Source organism: Oryzias melastigma, linkage group LG9, assembly GCF_002922805.2.
Source record: "Oryzias melastigma strain HK-1 linkage group LG9, ASM292280v2, whole genome shotgun sequence".
In the NCBI taxonomy this organism is placed as follows: Eukaryota; Metazoa; Chordata; class Actinopteri; order Beloniformes; family Adrianichthyidae; genus Oryzias; species Oryzias melastigma.
In genome coordinates this window covers 5618455-5629813 of record NC_050520.1, presented here as the reverse complement: position 1 = coordinate 5629813, position 11359 = coordinate 5618455, and the positions used below count along the sequence as shown (strand labels likewise).

Below are 11359 nucleotides of genomic sequence, written 5' to 3'. Positions count from 1 at the left end.
TAGCAGAAGGCGGGGGGCCTGCTGCAAGGAGAACGTCAAAGTGCAGATCTGAACAAAATGTTAAAAATGCTTCCACACTCCACCTCGTTCTGTTCGGCCACTTCAGCTAAAAGCTACGGAGAGAAAATCCACTCGTCTGATTTGTGTGGGGGTAATTCTTTGATTTGTAACTATATAAAAAGCTAGTTTTAACTTTAAGGTGGTTAGCAAAACAAATTTAAAAAATATATGAATAGATGGAGAAATCCGGAGAACAGCTTAAACAAATCTTGGGTTAATATTACAAATAAATAGTAAATATAGTAAAAATTCAAATATATTTTAAAAAGCTAGAAAGTACTGTTAATGAGGGGTGTAAGAATATCAATTCAGTGAAGTATCGCGATACTTCATTTGGTGGCATTTGTATCGATTTAAAATGCTGCCAAGACAATACTTAATTATTTATAAGAAAACAAGTAGTTCAGCGTCTTAATTTTGTTTTCCATTTAACCCCCCAGGTGCTCGTTGGCAATAGGGCTGGATGTCACCGAGAATTTCCAGAATCAGTTCGATTTAATCCACCAGAGCCTGGATCGATTCAATTTAGATTATTTTTTATTTCTTTGGATCTTCTCAATTTAATTTGATTTGAGTTTACACATTTAGACGTATTTGCTTAGAAATACATGAATAATCTATATATTTTTTGAAAATTTTCAAATTAATTTGAAACAGTTCTCATACTGTAAAATGTATTTATGTATGTACTGTAAAAACAGAGAAACTCCCAAAATTGTTTATCCTCTCCTGGAGGGCGTTTCAGTTTGGCCACTAGGTTGCGATCGTGCTATAGCAGTATTGTTTTTTTCAAGAAGAAGAAAGAATTAGCAAAAAACTGTGCGTTAGGCTAAAATGGTTCCTTAAAAACATTTGGAACACTGATGCGTCTGACTTCATGAAGATGTTCATTTAGTTAGCAACGTATGTTTGCGTCGACCGAGCGTTAGCATTAGCCGTCCTATGGGAAATCCCATTATACATTAGCATCAAGCTAACAGACTTTAGCTTTATGCGTTAGATCGATCTCTATTTTTACGGATCGATTATTGATTTATTAAGCTTGGAGTATCTCTACACCACAGCAAAACAACAACAAGATCTTGGGAGAACCATCTCTGGATAAATCTGAACTCATCAGTCTTTCAGTTGTTGTTACCAGTTGTTACATAGTAAAATGAGTCATGTACAACTCAGGGGGAGAACATAATCCAACACCAATGTTCTTATACTTTTTATATTTGTGCTTTTATCCTTGTTCGGTGACCTTGAGTTCCATGAAAGGCGTCTGATAAATAAAATGTATTATTATTATAAATCAAAAATCTGTGTCAAGTTGGTTCTGGTAGCATGTAGAAACACAAATTTTGGTACTTTGCGGCTGGGCTGGGTTAATAAAATTGATTATTCGATTTGAATCCATTTTAAACTTAACAGATCAATAGTAGATTCAAATATATATAAATCGATTTAGCACATAAAGCTAAAATTTACTAGCTTCATGCTAATGTATAATGGGATTTCCCATAGAACGGCTAATGCTAACGCTCACTCAACGTAAACATACATTGATGACTAAATTAGCCTCTTTATAAACTCACAGGCATTAATTTTCTAAACTCTTTTAAGGAAATATTTTTTAAAGTAACCATTTGTGGTCCAAAAGACAATTTTTTGCTCATACTTTCTTCTTCTGGAAAAAGGTGTACATCTATAGCATGATCGCCACCTAGTGGTCAAACTAAAACATCCTCCAGGTGAAGCAGAACAATGTTTACAATGTTAATGATCTGAACATTTTTGTTAGAACTTCTCCTTTAGAGGAACCATGTAACTCTGGATGATATTAATAATCTCATTATTTCACTAATAAATGTTACAATACGTGAACTGTATCAGATTAATATAAATATATTAAAATCATATAATTTCTGTATTTCTATACAAATGTGTAAACTCAAAATTGAATTGAAGGATTGAAAAATTGAAAAAAAATCAGATCAAATCAATCCAAGCTCTGACGAATCGAATCTTTTCTGGAAGTTATAATCGATCCTCAGCCCTACTTTGAGGCTCCTGTAAGAACGAGTGGCTTCAGTCCAAAAGCTAAAGACGAAGTGGGCCAAAGTTCTGAGTTAGGTCCATAATACTCTGAAAAAGGCCCCAAAAGTTACCAAAAGAAAAGCACCATGAATCATTTTTTTGGTTAATATCAACTTATTTAAGAGATACAGTTGCCTAACTTTCCTGTTTTGTCATTTCTTAACTCAAAATGTGTATTAATATTCAAGTAAAGCCTTTTCTACATCATAGTATTTAAAAAAAAAGTGAAATATTGTTTCTCATACTCTCTTGGGATATATCGTGATATGTATCGCATACTCTTGTTAATACACACTCCTACTTTTAATTGTAATTTTTGAGCGTTATCGACACGTGTAAAAAAAAAGTCCCGTCTTCTGCTGAGCTGAATTAAAACATAAAAACAGTAAAGAGAAAAAAGTTTCCAAAGCACATCTACTATTTTTTGAGTTCTAAAAAGCGTAAATGTGTAATTAATTGCATTTCGTCTGCAGCTTCTAACAGTCATTTATACATTTTTATTATTTTTTAGAAAAATTTGGGTGATTTTTCCTGTTTTAGGGATATAGAGTTATTTTTGTTTTCTTTTAAAAGCTGTTTAGGATTTTTTTTCAATAAACTCCTGTCAGCCCCGATCTTTTACACGTGCAGCAGCTTTAAGCCAATCCCATTTGACGTGTCTTCGCTTTTTCTCCCTCCATGTATGATGGTAACATGTGACGCCGGTCTGCACATGTCAGAACTTTTCTGGAGTTCCTAGAACAACACAAGCGAGCGATGAGGCGTTTCTAGAGGCACGACTGCAGACGTTTGGATAAAAGTGTCAGAAGAACCCGATGAGGTTCCTGTTTCCACTTGTTCTCAGGGACTGTTTCAAAGCACATCTGCTCGGGAGCTCGCCTTGCTGCAGCTTCAAGGTGGAGTTGGGCCTGCCTCAACAACACACACGCTTGTAATAAATCAGTAAAACGTTACCAATGACAATAGAAGAAAAAACGAAACAAGAGGAAATGTTTGCTTTAACATTTCATCAGGATATTAGCCAAAAAAAAAAAGAAACTGGATCAGCAAACTGTATAATTAATGCATAAAATACATAAAAAAGTAACTTATTTGACAAAAAAAATCTAGAAAATAACAAACTTATTGTTCTTTTTGTTTTGTTTTTAAAGAATGATCCCATAAGAGTTGATCAGTTTGAACTTTATGGTGTAAATAGGAGATGAGTGAAAAATAAAAAAAAAAACTGTGAACATAATTGGCGGTAGTGTCATGGTTGGGGGAGTTTTTGGCTAAATCTAAACGACTTCCTGAGAATTTCAGAATGTTTGTAACTTTTTTACGAGAATTAAAAATGCAAATGATTAATGGACTTAAATTCTTTCTAGCTTATTTGCTGAAATAAAAATAATTATTTGGGGAAATTACAGATTGAGAAAAATTCAAGTAGTTTGGCAGTTTTATTAGAATAAAAATGATCAACTTTCTTTAGTTTTTTTATTGTAAGCTTTTTGTTGTTTAGGTTTTTATAGAAAACTGATTTTTTAACAGAAAATAGTGAACTTTAAAAGTTTGTAGAAATGATCCCAGCTGCTCATCAAGGCTGGTTGGCAGAACTAAGGTCACATTCTGGATTGATGTCTCTCATCAAACTTTAGCCGTTTCTGGCTCCTCTGGTTTGTTTCCAGCCTTGTTGACTTCGTCTTCAACAACTTTCCTCCTTTGAACCAGTCGGTCGACCAAGAGGACGAACACTGCTGATGAGATGAGGCAGCAGCCGGCGAGGTAGAAGGCGGAGCTAAAGTCGTCTGTGTGATCCACCAGCCAGCCTGCATGGAAAACAAATGTTGTGATTTTATCTCAACCACCGTCAACTTCTTCTTTGATCATAATCTTAAAAAAGCTTTCAGGTCGCTCAATAGAAAAAAAAAATCTTTCAGGAATTTACTAATTTTTTAACATAATAGGATATTTTATTCATTTATGCTTTAACAATATAAAAATCATCAGAATTATTATTTTCTTTCAAATAAATGTAAAATATAAAGACAATAAAAAGATCAATTATCAAATAAAGAAATGCTAAAGCTAACAATTTGTTGGTTAAAGCTAATTTAAAATAAATAAATTTTATTTCTTTAAAATGAAAATACATGTTTTAGTGGCTGCTTCAACATTTTACGATGTTTTCCTGCTGCAGAAGCTACGACTCCCAAAGGCTGCTAACCTTAGAGATTCAGATGTGGAAACCAGAAAACATTCAAACTGACTCAAAAACAAAACCAACCTTTGACAGATTCCCTCATAAATCTAAGTGGTTTTGACTAATCAACCATCCAGAGGTGAAAGACAAAACAATTCCAGCCCTCATTACCTCCCTCTGTTATGTTCAATCATGTCAGAGTGTGCAGGATGAGGAGAAGCAGCAGAAACGCTGATGGATGTGAAACAGCAACATGAAATGTAACCAAACTAATTTAATCCTTTGGATTTGGGGGTATTATTCTTAAATGCTTTTTATTCTACTGCTCTCTTTTGCTCTAATAATTTATATTCTAAGCGGTATAATTACCCAAACCCAGCTTCTTTTTTATTATAACTATTTATTTTACTATTTTTTTGAGCAATAATATCGCAATGAACTTGAAACTGTGCAAAAATTCTGAATATTTTTTGCTGCAAATATTATGAAATCTATCTAAATGTATCTATTTGATAAAAAAAATCAGGTACTTGGATTTGGTCCCTTTAGTTCATTGAGGGAATTTAGTCCACGGTGTTCACACTGGACAAGCAGGGAGGTGCTACTCTTCTTCTTTTTCTACTCCTTACAAGTAGAAGAATGTTTACAATTTGCTCAAATAATTTTACTTTATTAAGCCTCTTAATAAAGATTAAGCCTCTTCAACTGTAGGTGGCAGACAAGTACAAGTAAACAGAAGACAGAAGAAGAAGAAGAAGGCCCTCCTTGCTTGTGCAGTGTGAACACCATGGACTAAATTCACTCAAAGAACTGAAGGGACCAAATCCAAATCCCTGATCTGTTTTATCAAATAGATAAAATTATCTAAATTTTATAATCATCATTGCAAACAGCCTACATCGTTGGCTAACACACTGGAGACTAAGAGTTAAAGTCATACTAACAATCTGTTGACGATCTCGCTAGCTAAAGATGTTTAAAAAGACAAAGATTTCTCACCTCCAGCAGGTGGACCGATGAATCCTCCAATGCTCCTGAACATCATGAAGAGCCCCAGTCCACTGTCGAAGCCCTCCAGCGTCACAATATCCACTATGCATGTGACGTGGATGGCCACAACACAGCCGAACAGGAAGCCGTAGAGGGACGCCAGGGTCAGAATGGCCCAGTACTTGTGGCTAATCGGTAGAAGAAGCAACACCACCCCGAGCAGAGTGGCCACAAAGGTGAGCTGCTGCAGGTTTCTGAAAAACCTCATGTTTGCTAACCACCCTGAGAACAACCGCCCTGCCAGGTCAGCTACTGCCAGGACAGAGAGGATCAACGCCGGCCAGTACTTGTCAATCCCCAAACTGTTAGCAAACGGCACCAAAAATAGTGTCGGGATATAAAACCCAACAGCAGCAAAGATGGCAAACAGAATATAGAGGAGGAGTTCTGGTTTTCTCAGCAGGGAGAACTGGAAGATCACCCTCTCCTTTGGTTGAAGCACGTCAGCGTCAGTTTCTAGACCATCTTTACTCTCTAGAGGACTCTGAGTGTCCAGAGGTCTCATGAGGGCTCCACACACACACAGGTTGAGCTGAAGGCCTCCAATGATGAGCAAGGCACCTCTCCAGGTGTACATCTCAATCAGCCACTTGAAAAAAGGACTAAAAATGAACGCAAAGACACACTCCCCTGAGCTGGTAATGGCATAGGCTATGGGCCGCCAACGTGCAAAGTAGTGGTTCACCATGCTCATGGCTGAGACCCACGAGAATGAAAGGCCTAGTCCTGGGAAAAAAACACAAGAAAAATCAGTCACTTTGATTTCTTTCTTTTTAATAATTCCAGATGTTTAAAGACCCACTCAAATGAAAATCCTGTCTTTGGTGTTTTTAACATGTTTTTGTGGCATTTCTCTGATGATGGAGGACATGTATAAAGAAAATCCTGAGTATTTGTTTGAAAATTGTTGTGAATCTGGACCAGAAAAAATGCATTTGGAAAAGTGCATTTCTTTCCCTGCTCTTCTCCATTCCGATGCATCCACCTGCAGACAAATAGTTCCATGAATGTCTTCGTTTTCCTCGTCTGAGCCGACATCTGGCTAAAACTGTACAGTTGGATAGTTCCAATACTGCTTGACGCTTTTGTTGCACTAAAAATGTTAGATTGGACGTGTGAGGCGTTGTAAGCTCGTGGGAACGCGTGTAAACAGAGGGCTCTCAGCAACGGGTTGGGGAAGTGGGGTCGGGGTTGCTTCCCAGCAATGATCCCACCCACACCTCATGAAATGACACATTTTTTTGGCTAAAAATGGCATAATCGTGATTAGAAGACCACTGGGAACACTTTAAAAATAGCTCCAAACATGATCTGAGCGGGTCTTTAAGAGCTGAATCATGACAGGAGACAGATGGTCATTTAAATTTATGAAAAAAAAAACCCAAAAGGTGATTTTTTTATCCCAGCAAATTGGAGAAACTGCAGCAATCTGACTTTAATGTCCTATTCCAATCATATTTTGATCTACTGTAAGATCCTCGTTTCTTTTAATTATGATTTTGCCATTTTTAGCCAAAAAAAAAAAAAAGTCGTTTTCTTTGACATACTTTGTGCAGAGCGAAAAGAGTTCACTAGAAATTCACTTTTGAGTTGTGGGAATGTTGGCACTGAAGTAAGCCTGTGCTGTTATCCCATCATCCCTTTGTTTACAATCCCCACTGCTAACTTACAGCCCGTTACACCCCCAAGCTAACATTAGCAGTGCAACAAAAATGATATCGGAGATCTCCAGCGGTACAGTTTTTCCAGATACCAGCTCAGACGAGGAAAACAAAAGACGTTCATGGATCTATTTGTAAGTGGAAGCATCAGAATGGAGCAGAGGAGGCAGACTTTGGCCGGCCTATGGCAGTTTAGATGAGATTAAATTAGATATGGTGGGTTTTACACCCATACAAAGGCACGTCAAACATAGGATAACTAGACATCAAATGATAGACTGCTAGAAATTGAGTGGAAGGAAGCGAAATTATATAATCCCATCCCGGCTGGACGTTACCATTTTCCTCTATGGGAATTATCAGTACGAAATAAGACACAAGTTGTTTATTATGATTTTGTTCAAGCAAAAAAAATGAGCATATTTCTATATAATGTGAGTTATTAGAGGTGATTTTCTTTACAGATCATCGCAGTATCGCGATGTTATCGATATCGTGAGCCATGCATCGCATCATGAGGTACCCAGTGATTCCCAGCCCTAATATGCAGATCAATTATCAAAATTCAGAAATAGATTTTGCTGTCACAAAAGACAGCTGCAATTTTTCTTCCACAGTGATTCGAAGAAAGAAATATTTAGAAATACAATTTTGAGCTTGATTGCTAAATAAAAATGCTAAAAACACCAAAAACATGATTTTCATTGGTGCAGTTAATTTAAAAAATATATTTTTTACTACACATATAAACTGATAAAAATGCAAATTTGCTTTGCAGATAAAAGAACCATAAAATATTTTCAACAACAGCACATGGAGATGCACCTTTCAGTATTGACAAAGCAAAATGAAATATCAAATTAAACATTTGGGTTAATTAGATGTAGTCTGAAAAGCACAAAAATCTTTCTGGAATAGCTTCAGAAACATGGGAAATGGGGAAAAGAAAAGCTTATGTGTGTTTGAAATCTTGTTTTCAATTGTAATAAAATAATATAAATGAGTAAAAGAGGAGAATGTGATGAGGTTCGTACCTTCAAGGATCCCCATGGAGAAGTAGAGCCAAGGCAGACTGAGGTCCAGAGATGCCAGCAGCATCCCAGAGGTGCAGAGCAGCCCCCCGATCATGATAACTACCCTCTGGGAGAGCCATGCCGTCAGGGCGCTGGCAGCAGGAGCTGCAGAGGAGACCCGACACCAGTCACCCCAGCCCCGCAGGAGCGACAGCAGAGAACCGCGGCATCCTCACCTCCCACGTGGAACATGACGATCGTCGTGGAGGTGACCCAGGACGTGGTGCTGGTCAGGACCCCGAAGTGGTTCTGGATGTCCAGGAAGAAGTGTCCGTAGTTCTTCAGGACGGCTCCGGTCAGGCCGGCCACGCAGAACGCGGAGGCGACCACCACCCAGCCGTAACCCCCGTCAGGAGGTCCGGCTCGCCGGGACTTCATCTTGCGCTCAGTGCGCTGCGCTCTGCGCTCCTGCGCGGACCAAATCCCTGTTATGTAATAATCCTCCCATGTGGGGAGGACGCGTGGAGAGGAGGAAAAAAATGCCAGAAAAAGACCTTCAGAAAACTGTTTAAGACTAGATTTTTACAAAACATTCTCTGTTTTGTTTCAAATTGATGCGTCTTAATGAAATAATCCAGTAAAAAAAAAAACGTCAAATGGATTATTTTACCTTATATTTTTCATTTTTATGACATTTCTTTAATAACCAATAATTAAATATGATTGAACCTATAATTAGAAACTAATCTAAAGAGAAATAAATACCTGAATATGATTATAAAAACATTAAAAGTGGTGGTAAAGTCAGTGGTTTTGGTTTTTGTGTCCATTCCTTTGACAGCTCAAACAGCTGACTCATTCAGTGTGAGCTTCTCCTCAGAAGTTTAAGGTAAAACAAACCGCAGGGAAAACCTCAATACCGTAATAAGTGTAAAAGCTGAACCTGAAATTCAGTGATACAGTGGGTGAGCTGTGGGTTGGATGAGGAGATGTGGAGTTTTTCAGAGGACAGATGTTCTGTAGGAGGAGGAGTTCCAGGTGGAGGTGGGGCTGCACCAAAGATTTGTCATAATGAGATCTTTCACGTTTGCTGTGTTGATGGACAGACTGACAGATGGGGTTTAGGCAGTAATCTTTCTGGATCCTGATGTTTGCAGATGACATTGTGGTCTACAGAGTGTAAATGAGAGGAGCTGAAGTGGAACAAGAATGTCTGGAGGAAGGTTTCAAGTGATGTGTGACAATAGCATCAGTAAGAATGGAAGTAAAGGTGTAGAAAGCAGTGGTGAGAGCGACCATTTTGTTGGTTAAGACCCGGGTTCTCAAACTCAATTTACCTTGGGGCCGCTGAAGGCAGAGTCTGGGCCGTACGGGGTTCCATTTGTGCCAAAAATAGGCTTTTGAGTCCACTCTCTATGTCTTTGGTTCATTGTCTTTGTCTGCTGAACAAGTTTATTGAACATTTGTTCATGTCTATGTACTGCTAAGCAATATCATCTGCATGTCCTGTGAAACGACAGCAGCCAACGACGCTAGCAACAGTTGTTTTCTGATGACCAGATCCAACGACAACAGAAAATGCAACGTTTAAGCATAAAGTAAACGAAAACATCACAAAGCTATCATCAAAGAGACATGGACACGCAGAAGATACTGCTTAGTGGTACAAATGTGTAATAAACTTGTTTAGGAGACGGAGACAATGAACCAAAGATGGACGGTGGACACAAAAACACCTTTTTGGCACACATGGAGCCCCATACAGCACTGGCTGTATGAACTGAAAAAAATTACATGAAAATAGTCACTTTCAAAAGAAAAAAAAAAGGTAAGGAACTCATTAATGTGGTCGGGGGGGTCAGGTTTCCTGCTGTGGGGACTCCTAAAAGAGTAGCTGAACGTAAAATAAAAAATAAGCATAGTCAGATGTTGGGAAACCATTGACTGTACGTGAGAACTGGACCCGAGTGAGTGTGACGTCACCCATAGAAAACCAAAGGCGGTTGTGTCATTTCGTTGTTACGCAGATGATCTGCAGATATATCTACCGGTCATTTTGAGAAAGACTTCACAAAATGTTTAAACCGAGTGTATTGATGATGTGAAAGAGTGGCTGAGCTAGAATTTTCTGCATTTGAATGAGTGAAAACCAGCATTGTTTTTGGTGACACTCAACAATCACTTAACTGCCTCCAGTAAGTCCAGAACATCCAGATGAGCACACGTCACTGCGGTACTTTCATGAGAAAAACTTGACAGTAGTTCCTTCAACACATGCTGGGAGCGTCAGGTTCATCAACACACATCACTGGCTCTCTGTTCATTTTAGAATTCAGTTTCTGAAGCTCCTCAGTTTGTTTAACTGAGCTTTTAAGTGTCCACAGCCGTTCTAGAGTTTTATACTTGCTGCATGTGTCCAGGTCACGTCAGAAACACTGGGGTGAACACTTTTATAGGATAACATTCCTACGCAAGACACAAGCCCTTAACAGTTTTAAATGTCTGCTACCTTTTTGGAATGAAAGCGACTCGTCACACGAAGTTTTCTAAATACGTGAGGCCACTGCTGAACTTTTTTCCTGGTCGCACCGACCCAGAGGAAGAGTTAGGTTAGTGACATACGACCAACAACAACAACGTGTGGGCATTGCAGAAATGTGCATCATGAATTCTTTTTATTGCATTCTTATTGGTCTATAATGTTTTTAACTGCTTTTTGTAGTTTTATGCAAATTTTTTGTTCTTAATTTGCCAAATTTTAAACTTTATTTTACTGTAAAGCACTTTACAACTCCTTCAGGGTATCAAAGTGCAACAAAAATAAAGCTTCATTCATTCTGGCTCCAACAAATCAATTCAACTGCCATTTTGTCATTATATGGATGCCGCCATGTAAGGATGTGAGGATTGGTCAATCGGTCTGAGTCAACGTTTCTATAGCAACCATTCTCGCCAATCAGAAGGGAGCTTGTTTGACGGCCACACTCCTCTTGAAAGTTGTATAAAGGAAATCTGTCTGTTTTGTGTGGTTGACAAGAGCCCACATGGTTTTATAGAAGCATCTGATTGGTCGGTTTATAACTTGAATAACTAACCTGAATAAAAATAAAACAAAAATATGACAAAAAAGGATTATCAAGAACATGTTAAAAAAATAAGTAGCAGAGCAAGAATAGTAATTCTGAAAAATATAACGACTGTAGACCTTCTCTATAGAAGTCTAGGGTTTGATTTTGGCTACTTCCTGTCTGGATGCGATGAGGGACGGGATCACTGAGTATGGTTCTTCTATAAAGCCAATGTGTGAAACA

At 38.1% G+C, this 11359-nt stretch overlaps 1 protein-coding gene across 1 annotated transcript; it reads right to left on the bottom strand.

The window, feature by feature from the left end:
• Positions 1-2256: 2256 nt before the first annotated feature.
• On the bottom strand, positions 2257-8619 carry zgc:114041 (uncharacterized protein LOC574425 homolog). The gene is made up of 4 exons (XM_024276391.2): positions 8285-8619; positions 8070-8213; positions 5324-6100; positions 2257-3950 (listed from the first exon to the last, which is right to left on the bottom strand). The coding sequence occupies exons 1-4, from the start codon at positions 8484-8486 to the stop codon at positions 3769-3771; spliced, it is 1305 nt and encodes a 434-aa protein (XP_024132159.1). The 5' UTR covers positions 8487-8619; the 3' UTR covers positions 2257-3768.
• Positions 8620-11359: the final 2740 nt, after the last annotated feature.